The 20351-nt window shown below is 42.1% G+C and overlaps 1 protein-coding gene across 12 annotated transcripts in view; it reads left to right on the forward strand.

Annotated features, from left to right (window-relative positions):
- DTNA (dystrobrevin alpha) overlaps positions 1 to 20351 on the forward strand; it is a 244482-nt gene that overhangs the window by 131885 nt on the left and 92246 nt on the right. For all 12 annotated transcript variants that reach the window (XM_068396052.1, XM_068396053.1, XM_068396055.1 and 9 more), the window contains 2 exons: positions 5776 to 5843; positions 13105 to 13185. In XM_068396052.1, the coding sequence (XP_068252153.1) occupies positions 5777 to 5843; positions 13105 to 13185 (148 nt within the window). In that variant the 5' untranslated portion in view covers position 5776. The remainder of the gene's footprint in view (positions 1 to 5775; positions 5844 to 13104; positions 13186 to 20351) is intronic.

Consider the following 20351-nt stretch of genomic DNA (forward strand, 5'->3'; position numbering starts at 1 on the left):
TGAGTGGCATCCAGGTACTGGGGCTGAATTTGGAGAAAATGGGAGAAGAGGAAGAAATCTACAGAAAACCTCTCTTGTGTTACTGTGAATCCTGCACGAACAGCACTCCAAACCTAGCTGTTGACTACAGCTTTTAAGTTCCTCATAAAGTCACTGTAAGCTAGACCCTAGCAAGCTCTTTCATTTTCATAAATCAAAATTTCTAATGCTGGTAAACCCTGAAAAGGAGTAGCAGTTTGTTATGTATGGAGGCCATTTTGATAAAACTGTCCCGAGCAATGGCAGAGAAGCCTGTGCTGCTGAGAAATGTTACAATTGTCTGCTCAAGGCTGGGTTTAAATGTTGACCAGCTGCATAGAAAATAGCATCTGATTTGTCAACAGTGTGAAAAATAGCCACTGAGAAACCAGCACTTTTCTCTGCATCCTAATGCTTCTAGTTCCCAGACATAATAAAGCGAATATCTAACATTTGACATTTCATGGAAGAAAAAAAATAGCCATTTATATCAGGAGTTGGAGATTTCCTTGCTAGGGAAATAAAGACTGCTCAGAATAAAGGATGCTTGAGCCTGGTTGATATTTTCTCCCGAACGATGGTCCTCTTTCCAAAGGTGATCTCAAGATACTCACTGTTAGTTTTACCAGTCTTCGGGAGCAAAGCTTCCAGCTAGAAGTTGTGTCCCAGAACACTCTGAAACACTTCAGAGCTGTAGTGAGCACGACTGGACAAGACTCAGGCAGAGACAAGTGTTTCTCTTTTTCCTCTGTGCCTGCTTCAATGGAAAAACCAACTTTTATCCAGCCTGAAAGACTGTTAGGAATGTCACTGGTCAGGATTTGGAGCCTCTTCTGTCAAATGCATGGCTGCATCACAGCCATCACATGGCACTTTATCAATTTTTCATGCCACTATTAATCAGTTTCAGCAGATGATTTTCCTCACCGGTGTGCTTCCCGCCTCCCCGGAGCACTTCATCTGTCACGGACGAACGGGACGGGGATTTGTGGAAGTATTAATGGGGTGGCTTTTCTCAGAGCCATCAAACTGCACACATGCATGTCAGGTTGGGAATTTTTTACAGTCTCTGGTGAAGTGTATGGAACTCTGCAGAGGGGAGCTCCTTCTCCAGGTATACAAGCAATTACTTCTTTTGGTGTTTTTTTGGAGCTAGTGATTTAATTGTGGCAGGCATTGCTTTTACCATGCATAGAGATAGCTCAAGAAATAGAAATACACTAATTACAAGAAGGATGGCGTAAACTGGGGGTTAATAAATACGCTATTTACCCTATAAATGCTAAAACAGGAAAAATGCTTATGTGTGAGAGAGATTATTACAGTACTCATAAATCAAAGCAGCACAACAGCAAAGGAAAGAAAAATTAGGCATTTACTTCTCACCTTATGTGTATTATGTGATATTCCCTCCCAGATTTTATAAACAAATATTAAAAAAAATAGACCAACTATGCTTCTGATACAAGATAAGCATGAAGATGAAATTGTAATCAAAAGAGTTCAAACTAAATTATTTCTTTATGTATTATTTTCCTTCAAGCGCTACTAACGTCATAAAAGTTTCCAGCTTGAAACACTGGCAGGAATGAAAGGAAGGTTTCCAGGTCTCTTTCAGAGGCTGGAAACCTTATGCTTGGAATGATTTCTCCTCGGGAATGTCTGTAATATATTGAAGCCGTAATGCCTTTCTAATTAATACCTTACTAATTAGCCCATGACAAGAATTTTAATGAGATGCACAGTAGGTGTTCTCCCTACCTGCAGTGGAGGAGCTATTTCCTGGGGAGAAAGTGAAGGGGAAAAGGTAGTGGAAGAGATCAATAGAAGACAAATATAATCGAATCCCGACTATGGGAAGAGTGTACATTAATTAATGTTTTTCAAAATCATGTCTCTGATAATTTATTCTGTTTTGTGAAGTACATTAAAGTTCACTTTGTGATTTGCTCTTTTCTTCTGTAGAACAAGTTGTACTTTTTTTTTCGGTGAACTGACATGTGTTATAAGCAACATGAGAAATATTGGAACATGACTGTAGTCAGTTATGCTCACCACCAGCCCCAGGGACTGAGCTGAGCGCATCCGAAGGTCAGAGCATGAGTCTCCGTAATCTGAGTTAAAGAGCTGTAAGCTGGATCAAGGTGAACAAGGCTGAAAAGGGAGATGCCCAACACCCATGACCAATGCCATTAGTTGAGCCTGGGCTGTAGCACATTCTAGAGTGTCCTGGTTTGGCCCAAACCAGGCCAATTAGTCTTAGAGAAACCAAGGTCACTGCTAAATTCCTCACTGCTTATGAGTGAAGAGCCAAAGGGGGGTCGCAGCTGCAGGGAGGAGCAGACAGGGCAGGTGACCCAAGATTGACCAACGAGGTATTCCATCCCACACACGTCATTCTCACTTTCTTATTTATCACTAACCCACTGCCTCCTGGAGGTGGGGCCCAGGAGGGAGGGGCCCTCCTGTCTCCCACTGATTGGTACCAGCTTTGCCAATTTTCCAGTTAAAAGCCTGCAGGTGTGATGGCAGAGAGAGCTACTGCATTTTTCCCTCTGCCCATGCTGGGGGGAGCAACTCTGCCTGAGAAGGATTTCCAAGCTCTCAGTCTTGGTTTTGTATATATTTGTATATATTTGATTATTTCTATTATTATTGTTATTATACTCTTTTTCATTATTATAGTTTATTAAAACTGTTTTAACTTTCCAACCCATAAGTCTCTCTCCCTTTTCCCTTTCCCTTTCCCTTGGGGGCGGGGGGAGAGGGTTAACAGAGAGCATCTGCCACCTGGTTAATAGCTGGCCCAGCTTTAAACCGTGACATAGAGTTAAAAATGCATACTAAAAGCTTGGAAGACACAGTTGAGTGAATTCCTATCAATGGCGACTCAAAAATAACAATATTGATGAGCATCATCTATATAATTTTTCTTTTATCAGGAAAAGACGTAAAGGAGGAATAGAAGATACCTATCTGAAAATGCTGCCACCACTAATGTTCGCGTTAGCTTAATGGCATATATCCTGTTGCAGAGGATTTTAGGATTGTCATTTGGGATGAAGGGTGGTTTAAAATCTGCAAAGTATCTGGTGCAGTGAGAGTCTTAAAAATATAAATACAAAGTTTCTTCCCTCTCCAAGGAAGCATGAGTTGTGTATATATAAATACAAAGTTATTTGTCAGGACTGGTAATCCCCATAAGCCCCAGCAGTGAAAATCATGATTCAGTTTCAGTAGATAATGGGACATTCTGAAAAATGATTATCAGATCCAGGGAACATTTTATATAAGGAGATAGAAACATCAATAAAAGTAAGGGAAAGATGAACTGCACAGAAGGGAAAAACAGTTAATTTTTACCCCACTGAAAAGGCACTTTAGGAATGGGCCTTCTGAAGGAAGTGGAGAACTTGCTGTACAATTTGCATTACTTGAAAAATAGGTTTTTTTACTTAATTTTGATTGGGAAAATTCTTCACATGGTGAATAAGGTCACAGGTGAGCCACGTTCCAGTGAATGCACTGTAGATATTCAAAAGCGATAGCTACGGAATATTTTTATCCAAGAGGCAGTATGAGGGGAGGGAGAACAAAGTTGCACCCTTTTTGTTTTCAATAAAGTTTGCAGCAATCTCTGTGAGACCAGTGATTACTTAACGAAAGTTAAGAGACCATTGGTGGAATGAAAACAGCAACTTAATAAACACAGAAAAATCTGTCAGATTTAAGTGTAAATTGTATCAAGAAACTGAAAGAAGATGATGTAATCCTTGTGCCAAAATCAAAATAACCCAAGCTCGGTCAATTAATACGAACAGTATATAGTCTGAAAACCAGTTGCACATTGTTTGTGGAATAATTCTGAGGAGAAGTCAGAGAAAATGATGGTGGCCTGTGACTCACTCTACAAATAATAAAAGTTAATCTAAAATTGTATTTGCTCTGAAGTATTCACTCAACTGCCCTGCCTGGTAAAAGGTGCTGTCTTTTCAAAGGGCTTTATTAACGCACCTGTCCTACGAGATCTGGTCATTTACCACGGCAAATTTGTCTCCTACTGTAGGTTCGATTAGAAACAGAAAGGAGTGGGAAACTGAAGCTGGGGTTAGTGGGATTACATAGTTTTTCATCTTTTATGGGCAGAGATTTAAGGCTGATCCAGGGACAAAAGATATTACTACTTGCTGGCTAATTAGGATGCAGGTTGGGTCTGGCATGTCTTAAGGTATATCTTGTTTTGCAGGTAGATGTGAGCCTTCCCTGACACCTCTAAGCTAGCAAGACACCAACTACCTCCAGATCAGAGGCAGTGTGTCCACTTCTGTAAAGCACTATACTGAAAGCTGTTATCTCTGCAGAAAGGCAGGATGTATTAGCTCAGACTTAATGCCAGGCTGTACACATCTGTATCAGTCCCGGCCAAATTAGACCATAAGGATGAACTTGAATATCCCTGAAAACAGGCTGCAGCCGTGCCCTTTGTCCACTTCCTGGTGGGACTGCTGCTCACATCACATAATGCCCACCATAGATAGCACTTCAGCAGAGCCTTTATCAGTACTCTGAGAATTGAATAGGCAGTTTGGAAAAGGCAGTTATAATGTACCACCACTTCATTTGAACACCGTGCTTTGGAAGGGAAAAAAAACCACAACAAAACACCTCTCACGTGATGGCCTTTCTTTCTCCGAGAAAGAAAAGGAAACTGGTTTTCTATCCTGAGTCCTTTGGTGATGGTAGACTTCAGCATCCAATACTTTTATCCTTCCTGTTATATATGTATGTGGGTTTGCTATAGAGTACGGTGGAATATTTTGGATTGCAGGCCTCTGCAGAGCATCTCCTTTATATCCCAGGTGGTCCAATGTTATTTTACACAGTCTAGTTGAGATAAGGATGTAGATTACAACACAGTTCAGAAGCTCTAACCAGACTTTACGGGTAGGAAACGATACTGGTTTGCTGGAGTAATTACCCATAGGAAGTGGTGATGCTGACACTGGCTTCATTTTTGCGTGCTGCTAAAGATGTTTATCTTTACTCTGAAGGCTTTAGTCTTTTATGGTTTGAATGCTGGCTGTGAAGATAGGCTGTCTCTTTTCTCTATGCTCTATCCAGCAGTAGTGCTCTTCAAAATACTCTAAAGGTTTTTATATCTGAAAACTGAAGGAAAATGTATTCTTACTTCTGAGCCTTTTCCTGGAACTCATTTAGTCAGAGCCATACTGTCTTGACTTTGAATGAATATTGGGAGTGTATTTGCTTGAGTAGATAGAAAGTACTATGTTGTGGAGTAGAGATTTAGTTGCTGTTGTGTTATTTTTTTGTCTCCTCCACCCAGAATTGGCTAGAAAGGCATTTTCTAAACTATAAAATAATATCCAAATCTTTTATGATTTCTTCTCTCTTACATAATTTAAACTGAAGATTCCTTATTTAAGAAAACCTAAAATGAATTTCAGAGCTTGTGTTATGTAACTCAGTTAGTCACATCAAGCAGAAAAACTGAACATTGCCTTTGGGAGAGTGGGAGAGAGGGAAAACAAATGCTTGAAAGTGGAGTCTAGGGAATGGAGGACAATTTGGGGACCAGCTTCTCCACAAACCATGCCACAGAGAGGCTGGCAAAAGGCATTGGGTACACCTGGAGCACCAGTCAACCTCAGAGGTTCTCCGGGATCCATTGTGGATGCTGATGTACGTATGTTCAGTCTGGGAATCATACTCAATATTTTCACATTGTTTGTCTTACAGAATGATTGAAGATTGTGGGAAAAGAGGAAATACCATGGCAGAAAGAAGGCAGCTGTTTGCAGAAATGCGTAAGTACTTCCTAGAAATGTTTCTCTGTGATAATAGACTAAGCCAGTTGCAATGCAATGTTAGTAAACTTTATGCAAGCTTTCCACCTCAAGTAACCAATATCTCCATTTCACAAGTGGTTTAATGTCGTGAGACCAAAACTACAGGAAAAGGGGCTGATTTGACCAAATAGCAGGAGAGAGAGATTTTCTACATCAGATTTTGTGATTATATTATTTTAATCAGTAGCTTCTTGAGACAAAAAGGCTGCAATACACAGGTAGCAATGAAGAGGGATAAAGATCTCCAAAAGACTAAATCTTTTAGGGGGATATCTCTAGTGTGTTGACCCCAGCCAGCTGCTAAGTACCCACACAACCACTTGCTTAACCCCTAACCAGCTCCCGGCAGGATGGGAGAGAATATAGGGAGAGCAAAAGCAAGAAAACTCATGGCTTGAGATAAAGACAGTTGATTAAGTGACGGAAGGAGAGGAAAAAAATGACAACAAAAACCACCACCAACAAGTGATGCAAAGCTGGTAACTCACCTCCTCCCAAAAGCAGACCGATACCCAGACGGTCTCCAAGCAATGTACACCTTGGAAGACAAAACGCCCCACCGCCTTCCTTCCCTACCCCAGTTTTATTGCGGAGCATGATGTTTCAGGGTGTAGACTATCCTTTTGGGGTCATCTGTCCTGGCTGTGTCCCATCCCAACCTCTTGCTCCCCCCCAGCTGACTCTGGGAAGGGACAGAGCAGGAAACAGAAAGTCCTGGATGCTGTGCAAGCACTGTTCAGGAATAGCTAAAACGTCAGTATGTTACCAGCACATTTTTAGCCACAAATCCAGAATATAGCACCATGCAGGCTTCTATAAAGAAAGTTAACTCCATCCCAGCCAGACACAGTACAGGGACTCATATACTACATACCCCACTTCATATTTTTTATAGTTTCTAGTGAAGCTTTGTGTTCCTTGCAGAATAGTGTGTCAGGGATGTACTACACTAACAATGTTTCTCCAGTTCTGTTGACAGTCATCTCTTATTTCTCTTACAAACCACAGAATAATAGAATGGTTTGGGTTGGAAGGGACCTTAAAGATCATCTAGTTCCAACCCCCCTGCCACAGGCAGGGACACCTTTCCACTAGACCAGGTTGCTCAAAGCCTCATCCAATCTGGCCTTGAACACTGCCAGGGAGGGGGAATCCACAGCTTCTTTGGGCAACCTGTTCTAGTGTCTCACCACCCTCACAGTAAAGAATTTCTTCCTAATATCTAATCTAAATCTACCCTCTTTCAATTTAAAACCATTCCCCCTTGTCCTGTCACTACATGCCCTTGTCAAAAGTCCCTCTCCCACTTTCCTGTAGGCCCCCTTCAGGTACTGGAAGGCTGCTATAAGGTCTCCCCAGAGCCTTCTCTTCTCCAGGCTGAACAACCTCAACTCTCTCAGCCTGTCTTCATAGGAGAGGTGCTCCAGCCATCTTGATCATCTTCATGGCCCTCCTCTGGACTCACTCCAACAGCTCCATGTCCTTTTTATGTTGGGGGGCCCCAGAGCTGGATGCAGTACTGCAGGTGGGGTCCACGAGAGCGGAGTAAAGGGGCAGAATCACCTCCCTCGACCTGCTGGCCACACTTCTTTTGATGCAGTCCAGGATATGGTTGGCCTTCTGGGCTGCAAGCTCACATTGCCAGCTCATGTTGAGCTTCTCATCAACCATCACCCCCAAGTCCTTCTCCTCAGGGCTGCTCTCAATCCATTCTCCGCCCAGCCTGTATTTGTGCTTGGGATTGCCCTGACCCACATGCAGGACCTTGCACTTGGCCTTGTTGAACTTCATGCGGTTTGTACAGGCCCAACTCTCAAGCCTGTCAAGGTCCCTCTGGATGGCATCCCTTCCCTCCAGCGTGTCGATCACACCGCACAGCTTGGTGTCATCGGCAAACTTGCTGAGGGTGCACTCAATCCCACTGTCCATCTCGCCAACAAAGATGTTAAACAGGACCGGTCCCAATACCGACCCCTGAGGAACGCCACTCGTCACTGGCGTCCACTTGGACATTGAGCCGTTGACCATAACTCTTTGAGGGCAACCATCCAGCCAATTCCTTATCCACCAAGTGGTCCATCTGTCAAGTCCATGTCTCTCCAATTTAGAGACAAGGATGTCGTGCGGGACAGTGTCAAATGCTTTGCACAACTCTGGGTAGATGACATCAGTTGCTCTTGCCCTATCCACCAGCGCTGTAACCCCATCGTAGAAGGCCACCAGATTTGTCAGGCATGATTTGCCCTTAGTGAAGCCATGTTGGCTGTCACCAATTACCTCCTTGATTTCTGTGTGCCTCAGTATAGTTTCCAGGAGGGTCTGACCCCTGATCTTGCCAGGCACAGAGGTGAGACTGACTGGCCTGTAGTTCCCCGGGTCTTCCTTTTTTCCCTTCTTGAAGATGGGGGTTATGTTTCCCCTTTCCCAGTCAGCAGGAACTTCACCAGACTACCACGACTTCTCAAAAATGATGGATAGCGGCTTAGCAACTTCATCCACCAGTTCCCTCAGGACCTGTTGGATTCATCTCACCAGGTCCCATGGACTTGTGCACCTTCAGGTTCCTTAGATGGTCTTGAACGTGATCTTCTCCTACAGTGGGTGGTTCTTCATCCTTCCAGTCCCTGCCTCTGCCTTCTGTGACTTGGGCCTTGCGGCCTTAGCACTTGCTGGTGAAGACTGAGGCAAAAAAGTCATTGAGTACCTCAGCCTTATCCGTATCCCTGGTAACCAGGCCTCCCGTTTCCTTCCAGAGAGGGCCCACATTTTCCCTAGTCTTCCTTTTATCACTGACATACCTGTAGAGGCATTTCTTGTTGTCCTTGACATCCCTGGCCAGATGTAATTCTCTCAGGGCTTTAGCTTTCCTAACCTGGTCCCTGGCTGGTCCGACAATTTCCCTGTATTCTTCCCAGGCTACCTGCCCTTGCTTCCACCCTCTGTAGGCTTCCTTGTGCCTGAGTTTATCCAGGAACTCATTGTTCATCCATGCAGGCCTCCTGGCGTTTTTGCCTGCCTTCCTCTTTGTCGGGATGCATTGCTCCTGAGCCTGGAGGAGGTGGTCCTTGAATACTAACGAGCTTTCTTCAGCCCGTGTTCCCTTCAGGGCTTTATCCCAAGGGACTCTCACAGGCAGGTCCCTGAAGAGGCCAAAGTCTGCTCTCCTGAAGTCCAGGGTGGTGAGCTGGCTGCTCACTCAGTCCACCATTTGTCAAGGAAATTCTATTACGTATGAAGTTTGAGACTGTCACCCTGTTACTAGATTTACCTGAGTTCTGTCTGTAATTACTAAGCTTCCTATTATTTGTCCCCTGCAACATAGTAAAATGTGACAGAACATCTCCCCTGTCTTCTGCGGGAGACTAAGATGAGCATTACTGGGACTTGAGCAACTGTGCACATTGAAGGGCCAGGTCTGTGCTGGTGAATTAAATGTGCTCAGGACTGTTCTCCAGGGGTGAGCCCAGGGGTGACTGAATGCCCTACATCTGCGCTCCTGAGCTCTCCAAATTAAGAACTTCTCATTCAGATGGCCTACTGAGAACGGTCTTGGCCTGTTCCACTGTGACCACTAGCTCTGTTGTGCTCTGTAATTATTTCAATATCACACAAGGCTTGCTGTTGTAACTCGGATATTTCTCTTGTCCTTTGTGTTCAACATCTTGGACCGGTGGAGGGATGGCTTTTTCTTTGGCCAGAAGCAAAAAAAAAAAAAAAAGAAAAACAAGAAAAAAAGGATGATGCATTTGTCCATTATCAGAACATACTATACTTTTAATTAGAATTATAGAGAGGTCTTGAGCTTGTATCAGCTAAAGTCAATAGCACAACTTCCATTAACTTCAGTTAGTTTGAAATATTCCTAAAATGGAAGATAATTGCTTAAGACTCTGTTGTGAGGATTTATGGTTTGTTTCCACAGTTTTGAAGGCTGTTTTGCTGTTGGATTTTTTTAGAGGAGTTAAGGAGCTGTTGGGAAAATTTACAATCAGCAGTTGGAGGCGGAGGAGGGACTTTTTCCCTATACTGTACACAAATAGTTATTGTCTAATATTTTTTCTTTCACATTTTAGTATTTTGACATATTTACTTGAGTCTGGTTTATCTCACATGCACTTCCCTTGTGTATTCGGCTGCCTCCCTTCCTTCTCCTACTAGACATGCACACAGAGACCTGGGTTCCAACTAGGTAAAAAGAGCGGAGAATAATAAGTCTTTGTGAAAAACTAAATATGTTTTAGGCAAATAAATTACCATATTAATAAAACACTGAATTTTACATTTTGAGAGTCCCTTGGATTCCTGTGTGTGTAAAGGGTGTGCTTCACTGAAACAGAAGCTCAACCTGGTGTTGCATTCAGGTGCCCTCAGCTGTGTGCAAGCCCCCATGATCCATGTTTAACAATAACCATGCGCTCCACATGCTTACTGTGGGCCATGCAAAGCTTCTTAATGGTATAACCAACATAAGCTTCTGGTAAAAAGTTAAACTCCACAACCTGCTGATGTTAGAGGAAGAAAATTCATAATATAGAGGATTTTGCCAGTGTTTTAGGTTCTTGCAGTCATATCTGCAAGTCTGTGATTAAAACCCCACAATACGTTTAGAAGGTGGGTCATGTTCCAGACTACACACGAAAGCAAAAGAACATACAACTTTTCCTGCCTTTTTAAGTAGGAAATTCATTCTGAACAAGGAATAGATGGATTTGACTCCCACTTTAGATTTGGGCCACGATGTGTTTTCGCTGTATTTAAAGAAGTTTAGTTTGACTTTTTTGTTTCCTTTTCTTCCGAAGAGGCATTTTGCTAGTTCCAAATCGCAAACTTCTGTGAATTAATATCATAATCATCTTTTGTAGAGTCCTGTGGTTAAAGTTTAGATTGTGTCTTGTATCTCGAAATGTACCATTGCGTGACAAATCACTAGGCTACCCTTAGTCTTACCTGACATGCTCAGGTATATGCAGACTGATGAAAAGAGTTCAAAATGTACATCACTGTTGTGCTGCCAGCACATATTATTCAGCAAGAAAACAGCAGCCAAAGCTTGCCATGTATCCCTTTATTATTTTTGCAAACTGCCAACAGTGTTAACATGAGATGAGCATATTCAAAGGAAACAGAGTGAAACACTGCCGGCGGGCAAAAGGAAGGAGAGGCCACTGGCAATCCTGTAGGCAAGTTACAAATTCACATTCTCATTTGCCATGCTTAGTCCCGCACGTCTTTCCACTTGTTTTTCAAGACTCTCCATGTAAGTGAAGTCACTTTTCTACAGAAGTTGTTTGACAAATAGATCTCTGACTGTGACAAAATGTGAATCATGATAAAATTAAATTGTCTGTTCCAGGGATTTATCAGCAAAATCACTTCCAAAATGATATCAAAACAATACCATCCACTGTGTGTGTAAATAGTAAAGAAAAAACAACATTACTGCCCACTAATTTGTTTATTTAGGGTTAATACTGCAACCTAGGAAGCTCAGTGAGCCAGAGTCTCACTTTGCTTTGAATCTTTACATCTTAAAAGGTTAAAGTTTTATGAAGGAGCACTGGAAGCTTTTATTAGTAGCTTTGACTAAAGTTAAGAGGGAAAAAGTTAAATTCATTTTACTCATTGATCCTATTAACAAAGGAAGGACTTAGTGTTACAAGCATTATCCTCCCCTTTACCAGTAAAGGACTTTTCCAAAAACCATCAATGAGATAGTAATGGAGAAGAGAAAAACCTGTGTAATTTAACAATAGAGCATACAATGAAAAAAATAAAAAATCTTTCCAGACCTGATGTTAAGTAGTTAAGGGCAGCTTCTCCCAGGAACAGATGGTGTTAAGACAGCCAGCTGGCAAAAGCGAGTATCTGGGAGCCCTGGGAAGATGGTGTGGGAGAAGCCGGTCAGGAAAATAGCAGAGTCTGGGGAGAGGGGAGAGTATCATCCTCATTTTCATCTCACAGGTCAGAGCACATTGGAAAAATTTGGGTCCAAAGGATGGCAGATTGTTTAAGAAAGTATGGGTGAACGATGCCGACATGGCCATATGTACAACAGTGCAGCTGAGTGGCCAATCTAATAACGTCAAGATGAATCTTGAAGAAAGCATTTGGGAAGCACATGTAAAAGCAGAACAGGGCCATATTCCACTCCACTTCTCTTACAGCCTGATTGTACCTTGTTTGGATGTGTTTCATGCGGACAGTTCCTTAAGAAACTGTTTGTTGTAACTTGGTACCTTACTCAACTGAATAGAACAGGTTTTACTCCTATTACAGGGCCAACCACAGTGAAAAAGCAAATACGGAAAAATTGAATTGAATGTGTTTCCGTGAAACGTGTGGTACAATTAATAAGCAGTCTTGTATTTCATAGGCCATATTGTAGCTGTGAAGCAACGCTTCTCTACGTACGACATACCAGCCAAGAGGGAGAAGGATTTAAATCACAATCTCCTCATCTACTTTTTGATGTTTTTGGGAAGAGTTACGGGTGGTAGACAGCAGCAGGAGGCCTAAAGACACTGTGCCAGGTTCTGCCCCCATCCTGGTCCCTCAGTGCTGCCCTTGTGTGTGAAGTAGCTACCAGTCAGTTTATACCCATCTCCTGGGCAGCTGCTTTGGAAATGTTGCCAGATCTGTAAGTCAGAGCAGCCAGGGCCAAGCTATGTGTGAAGCAGAGAGCTGACCCTTTGAGGTCTCTGTTGCAGAGAACATACCTCCACAAAATGGAGAAAGGCCTCACACCCTTTGCATTATTTTTGCCCCCTTCTGCAGATTGCTATCTGTCTTTTCGTTATGGTGTGATATTGTTTCTAATTCGGTTTGCTGGCAATACCTTGTTCTGATCTGGCATGTCAGACAAAGATATTTGTTATGAGCTTTGTTGTTAAATATTAAAATTAGATGGAGGTTTTCCCTGCTCTTGGAGCCTGGCCAGTGTGGCTTTTAGCCTGCAGCTTGACCAGATTGTTCTTCAAAGTGACAGACACAGTGGCTGACTATTCCTTGCCTTCCTTTATAAAAGTCTTTTAACACTGCAGCTCCTGCCGTTCCCCTTCTTTCTCCTCACCCTTCTCTACTCTCCCTGCAAAGGAGTGAACCTTGAAAATTATTAAACAGAGCCTGCTCATGTGTCCTCTTTGTTCCCCGGCTTCCCTGCTAGCAAAGACAGGCACAGGTCATATTCCATACCAATGTCGCTGTTATTCTCTTACACTAGGGGCTCAAGATCTGGATCGCATTCGTTTGTCCACCTACCGAACAGCATGCAAGCTTAGATTTGTTCAGAAGAAATGCAACTGTAAGTATGTCATTGCTTCTTTCGTATCCCATTGTTACTAGATTTCCCCTGCACTCCCCAGTCTGTCCTTCAGATCAGTCACAAATGGGGACTGTTTGATCTGGTGTTATAAAAGACACTAATCAGAGTGCCTGGGCAGATTTTAAATATTAACCTGTTTATGTAAGGAACTTGTCTCAAATATACCAGTGATTCAGTCATAGAAGGGTGGGTCATGATGCAGGCCACAGCTTTAATTAATAAGTACATTAATTACATTTTCCAATTTTCTTGTAAAATAACATTTGGGGGTTCCAGCAGGATCCTGCAAATTAAATGCTTTTACAGTAGCTCCATGAGAAGAAATGGTGGTTCCAGTCCTCGTCTACTTGGGGTTCAGCGAAGAGCAATGTCAGGCAGCCCCCTTTGTCCCAGCTAGAGGTGTCTCTTCTATGAGGGTGAATCTGCTTGTAAACTCTGCATGTCTGTCTTCCTCCGTCTAGGCTTCATTCTTGAGGAGTTTCCCACTTGATTAGTAACTTCTTTAATGTTTCTTCTGAGATTCAGTCTTTCTTCCTTTACAGCTGCAGTTTCTATTAGCACAGTCATGTACTGTGAACTTTAAAGGGGAAATACATATAAAATCTATAATGGAGTGCATCCTTTCTTCTCCATTTGTAGTAGTATGCAAATACTTAGAATAGTGGGTTTTGGTTTATGCATTTTACCAGACCTTTCTGTACCAAGTATATTAAAAAAATCCTAACCAGGGGAACTCTTGTGAGCAGGAGCAGTAGCAGTAGGGAGAGGACTAATGCAGAGAAAACAAGTTTTTTTTAGTCTTCATATCTAAACTAGAATGACAGCATGGCTACGCTTGTGCTACGCACAGTGGTAAGTATGTTAAAAAATGCTCACTGCAGATAGAGATTAACCGCCTGGGAAAGAATTCCTACTTTTCAGGCTACATCTATCTGCATTACAGAAATATGTAGTTTATGCTGTCCAAGGATACTGGATAGGCCAAGTTGTGGCAGAAAAGTCTTTGGAGAGTATTTATTGGGCTATTAACTATGGATCTGGTCATTCAATCACTTCTGCAGCACATTTCTCATGTTTTTAATATCTGTTTAGCTGAAGTATGAATTGAAGGATTAGTATCATATTATAAGCAGGCTGCCAGACACAAAACCCAGGAGGGGTTTAGTACCTGCCCAGCAGCTGGCTTCTCCCATTCAGGACGAAATGCGTTGAAAGACACTATTATGTTGCATTCAGCTCTTTATTTCAGTTTTCTTAATTTTATGTCTAAGAGGATGAAATTTTCACTTCATTTTCATGGTAACAGAATACAATAGTCTGAGGTGACAAAAGTTTCCAATTAAGTTGACAGTGGTAGCAAAGTCGTAACACAAATGCTTTGATAACTGCATACAAAGCAAATGAAAAAGCCTAAGGATGCAGTAGCCTCATTGTTGGGAGTGGCGGCCTGGCTAAAAATATTGGTTGTTAATCTTAACTTTGTTCTTATTTATCAACTGCGATCTGCTTTTGTGGAGCTGTTGCTTCTCTTCACAGAGAACCAATACACGTGCTCTTCAGTTTGCCAACTTGTGCCGAGTGGCTCATGGACAGTGCTTGCCTTCTGGTTGCCGTTGATAACCTAGGAGAAGTGATTTGTGAGTCTTATATCAAGACTTATATCAACCTCCTCTTAAAAAAAAGGCGGGGGGAGACTTGAACAAAAATGTTGTCCTAAGAATTAGGTTCTGTGCAGCTTAAGGAATAGTGCTTGTTGCTCTGGAACAGGCTGGATTGCATGTGTCTTTTTGCTGTCATGTACAGTTTTCTTCTGATTGTTTCTGTTAGACTGCTGCTCTCCCACGTGGTTTTCTCTTATTCCTGCGAAAAGAAGTCATTCATTCACCTGATATGATTTCAAACAATGGCTGTCCAAGGCAGAGCTTCTAAATGTAGAGCCACTGAACCAAGCACTGCCCCGAAATGGTTAATATCAGACCTCCGGCTCATGTCAGCTACTCTTTTCGTTATTTTTTTTCCCTACAGAAATTGCCATTATGTACCACCCAATAGTTAGTGCAGGAGAAAAAAAAAAAAAGGACATGGGAAAAAAACCTTTCTGCTGTATCTGAGCTGTTTCATTTAGTGGAGAATATAAAAAGAAAAAGCTCAAAGGCAGTTCTGCTCCACTCCCAGTGCATAGCACCTCCTGTCACTCAAGCCATCCTTGTCTTCTTTCAGCTGTGCTCTCCTGCCCTGCCCTGGCACACTGGCCCAGACTTACTAGGAAAAAATTGCTTGGAAGGAGTGTATTTAAGAGGTTCTTTTAAAGAGCCAATTTAATAAATTGTGGGGAGCTGCTTTTGGCTACAGGCTGAAGGTGTATGAGGATGGAAGCAGAGAGCTGCTTTGAGTGCCAGAAGTGGATGTTCCGAGGAAAGCAGAGCAGAGGTTTTATTAACACTATCTTTTTTACCTGAAGGTGCCCCTTAGCATAGACAGTCATGGGATAGCATTTAAGAGGCAGCTACGTTCGTCACAAACAATGCAGTGTTTGTTTCTTCTGTATTTAATGCAAGCGCAGACACAGATTCATCTCCTGGCCTCGCTTTGTGAATTCTTCTCTCAATACAAAGGCGTGTTTTGCTGAAAGCTTCAGCAGCCAGCTGGGTTTTACTGGTGAAGTAGGCAGTGTGCAATGGGCAAATGTGCCTTCATATTCTGAGAGCCATTCTCTCTTGCAGCATTTCTCCTTAAACTAGTTAAAACTATCTGGTTATAGAGGAGGTCACAGTTTAACACCATGTACCAGAATACCATTACATATATTGCACTTTGAGTACTAACACTGTCGATCAGATTAATTGCTCCATGGAATTATTTCATTTTCACAAGAGGAAGACTACTTAAAAGATATTTAGCAAACACTCTTCAAAATTGCAAATATATGTCTTTCTGATAATTCTATAAAACTTTAGGAAAATTACTATGCATGTGAAAAGTGTTTCTTTTATAAAAATCTCTCTGAGCATTTCAACCAACGGGCAGTTTAAATAAAATCAGCGAAGTGAGAAGGATCAGTCATCTCAGTCATTGCAATTATTTGTCAAACAGGATAGAACTGAATCCAGTCCAGCCTCATTCTTCAGAGAAGCAAGAAATTCTTCTTAAGAACTCAGAAAATGATAAGTAGATAAATTTGAAAAAGCTGTAATGTAATCTTTCAAAGAAAAATTACTTCAAATTTAAGCATTCCCCTTTGCCTATGTTAATGCTACAAATAAATAGCAGTAACATTTACAAATTATTGTTGGCACACCTCTGAATCTGCTAAGTGCCCAAACGTGAGATGCAACATGTGACAAAAATCCCAAAAGCAAGAGACCCACAAAATTCTACATGCAGAAATCCTAAAAACTGGGAAGCTTTGTTAGTGCACCATGAATATAAACTCATTTTATGCTTCTTTATTTCTGCTGACAATTTCTAAAATCAGAAGTAATGAAAAGAGAAACTCTGTAGGTACTTTTGAGGATGTGGTCTGTATAGAAAGAGATGATTGCAGGCTATTTGATTATTACTTTGCAGAACACCTGTAGCAATAGACCTGTTGCAATACCAATAGTCTTCTCTTAGTCATAAATACTAACACAAGATATAGATACCTTTTCTGTAAAAAAAAAAGAAAAAAAAAATCAAAGAAATGTTAAAGAAGTCTTGAGAAGATCTTGAAATTTGGGCGTGAATCATTCCAAATGAATGCCAAGAGACTTGGGCAGACAAACCCTGGAGAAAACACTGCTGGTGGTTACGCTATCTTCAGATCTCAGAATGTAAAGCAGGAGTGTGTGAGCTGACTGTGACTGTTCTGCTGGATCATGGTGTTGAAAATAGTCTCGGAAATAGCAGCACCCTAATCATTTGAGGTTAAATTTCATTATTTGGGATAATAAAAGCAGATAGGAAACAGGTGCAGAAACCTGATCAAACATGCTACATGTTTATTCCGGTCTGTACTGTACAAAATGTACAAAATGCGAATAGCTGACTTCTTCATCATCTAAATTTTCTAAATGTGTTTTAAAGGTGGCCCTAAATAGTGCACACTGCAAAAATCAAGGAGGGAGACGGTAAAACTACAGGTGAGCACTGTGAGGTCTGCAACAGTCTCAGAACTTGAAAACCCTACGAACCAGTGTTCCTCTGACAAAGTCAAACATTAGGGTATCGTCCTTCACTTCACCTCCAGTGTGTCGGAGTGGGTTTTGGAGCATCCGATATACATTCTCACCATACAGACTCCCACTCAGCTCCCCTTACCACCAGGAAAATGCCATCTTGACAAGGTTGATTTACAGGTGTTTATCCATAGCATTCAGACACAGAAGTGTAATAGGCTTTCCTAAAACAAGGCATGAAGGACCAGTGACAGCAGTTGCACATATCTCTCAGCGTTCACTGGTATTCAGGAACCACCAAAAAGCACTATTTATAGTTATCCCCAATGATCATTCTGCAGTTGGTTTATATTTGATTTTCAGTGAATTTATTAAAACCCAATTGTTTATACAGAAAAACAAGCTGTGATGAAATATCGTATTCACATGCGAATTCCCTCTGGGCTATGGTGGCAGCAGTAGTAGAACATAACAACATACCGTAATCAAAACCATTATACAGTTAAACATCACTCACTAATACAAAGCTGTACGGCTGGAAAACTACTGCTGTCCTTGATTAACTTCTCTGAATGCGTTGTGAGATTATTCTATGACTGGCTGCAAAAAGCAGATTTTGCTGATTTCCCTAGATCAGAATAAATCATTGGCAGTTGAAAGCTTGAATCTAAAGCCATGCTGGTGATAGTAATTAATTAATGCAGACAAAAAGGGAGCTTGTTTCTGTAGCAGTTTAATCCCAGCACCTTAGGGTTTCAGTGTCTTTGTTTCTCCCTTCAATATTCTTCTGCGCGAGTGATTTTTTTTTTTTGCATTGTTTTGTCTTATCGAAGTTGTGGTGCAGCTGTTTCCACATAGGGAGAGCAGCTGCCATGACTGTGATGGAGACCTTGTGAATGTCCAGGGCAGTCTCCTCCACCTCCACCCTGCTCTTCCTCTTACCTCCTCTGGGCTTACAGCTGAGGCATGTAGGCATGTCAGCTTAATTTCCATACATGCTCTTGGATGCCTCTCTGATCTGATCTGCCTTTCTACATTTGTTTTAAGTTAGAATAATTTCTCATCCTCCTGAAATATAATTATTTCCAACTGAAAATGAATGACAGTTACTGTAAACACACTATTTTTAGGTGCTTTTCTTAAAGCTTTTTTCCGCTGTACTCTTACACCTCCTGTAAAGCTACAGCAAGCTGGTTTTGTCCTAGAAGTTGACAATTTGGGTATCAAATGATGAGATCAGCCTGTGTGAGCGACTGGCCCCCATCAGGTTGGCAAGCGCTTTTTAAAAATTATTTGATTAAACCTAAATAAAATTACTAGGGTTTGGATATGGATTTGGTTTTTTTCCTGTATGATACTTAAAGTATCATTTTATCCCATCCCATTCAACGTGCCATTCACCACAAAACGAAAAGTCATGGTATCTGGTACTTGTAGTAAAAGGAAAGGCTATGAAAGGCTTCATTCCACACTGGAAACGATGCTGTGACCTTTGTGTTGTCCAGTGGCTGAGGACGTCAACAAGAGATTCAGGTTCAGCTTTCTCTTCTGCATGACAAAATATGTGCTGATCTTACATATCCAAAGAAGTTCCCTAAACACAAAGCTAGAGGATATTCGGAAGTGTTCCAGTCTGTCCTGTTGATGCTTAACCACCAAATCTTCATCTTTACATGTTAATTGATTTAGGAACTGACAACTGCTTTTCTTTACTTAAATGAGACCTCTTGCCAGGATAGTATAAAGCCATTCTTTCTTTGACTCAGCGAGTGTTTATTTTCTCTAAAGTGAAATGGTGCGCACAGGAAATGCTCGATGGTGGTATCCAGAGGGATCTGGATAGGTTAGATAGATGGGCCGAGACCAAGGGCATGAGGTTCAACAAGAACAAGTGCCGGGTCTTACACTTCGGCCACAACAACCCCATGCAGCGCTACAGGCTGGGGGAAGAGTGGTTAGAAAGCGGCCCGGTGGAAAGAGACCTGGGGGTGCTGATCGACAGCGGGCTAAACATGAGCCAGCAGTGTGCCCAGGTGCCCAAGAAAGCCAATGGCATCCTGGCCTCTATTAAGAATAGTGTAGCCAGCCGGTCTAGGGAAGTGATCGTCCCTCTGTACTCGTCACTGGTGAGGCCGCATCTTGAATACTGTGTCCAGTTCTGGGCCCCGCACTTTAAGAAAGATGTTGAGGTGTTGGAGCGAGTCCAGAGGAGGGCGACCAAGCTGGTGAAGGGTCTGGAGGGTCTGACCTACGAGGAATGGCTGAGGGAGCTGGGGTTGTTTAGCCTGGAGAAGAGGAGGCTCAGATGTGACCTTATTGCAGTCTACAACTACCTGAAGGGAGGTTGTAGTGAAGTGGGAGTCGGCCTCTTCTCCTGGGCAACTAGCGATAGGACAAGAGGGCACAGCCTCAAGCTTCGCGAGGGGAGGTTCAGGTTGGACATCAGGAAGAATTTCTTTTCAGAAGGGGTTATTAGACATTGGAATGGGCTGCCCAGGGAGGTTGTGGAGTCACCATCTCTGTATGTGTTTAAGAAAAGACTGGACATGGCACTTAGTGCCATGGTGTAGTTGACAGGGTGGTGTAAGGGCAACAGTTGGACTCGATGATCCCAGAGGTCTCTTCCAACCTGGTTGATTCTGTGATTCTGTGATTCTGTGATCCTCATTGTGCAAGAATCCCATGAAGATCTCTTCCGTGGCAAGAGGCATTCATTCTCAATATCCTGCCTTTTACTTCTCAAGGACTGTATAGCCTGTGCAGTTTTGTGCTTGCCCCTCATCCTTTTTTTCTCAGGATAATAATCAGAAACAGAGCCACTGAATTATCATGATTACAGAATTGTTTAGATTAAATAACATAATCCTTCATCACTGTAGCTTTCCATGGTTAGTGCTCTGTTCTCATTGTTGGTTTTTATCATGTTTTTCATTCCATCTTGGAAGCAATAAAGCACAGGATAGATTCAGGCTGGGTCACAGAGCAATC

This window comes from Nyctibius grandis, chromosome 3 (genome assembly GCF_013368605.1).
Source record: "Nyctibius grandis isolate bNycGra1 chromosome 3, bNycGra1.pri, whole genome shotgun sequence".
NCBI classification, from domain to species: domain Eukaryota; kingdom Metazoa; phylum Chordata; class Aves; order Nyctibiiformes; family Nyctibiidae; genus Nyctibius; species Nyctibius grandis.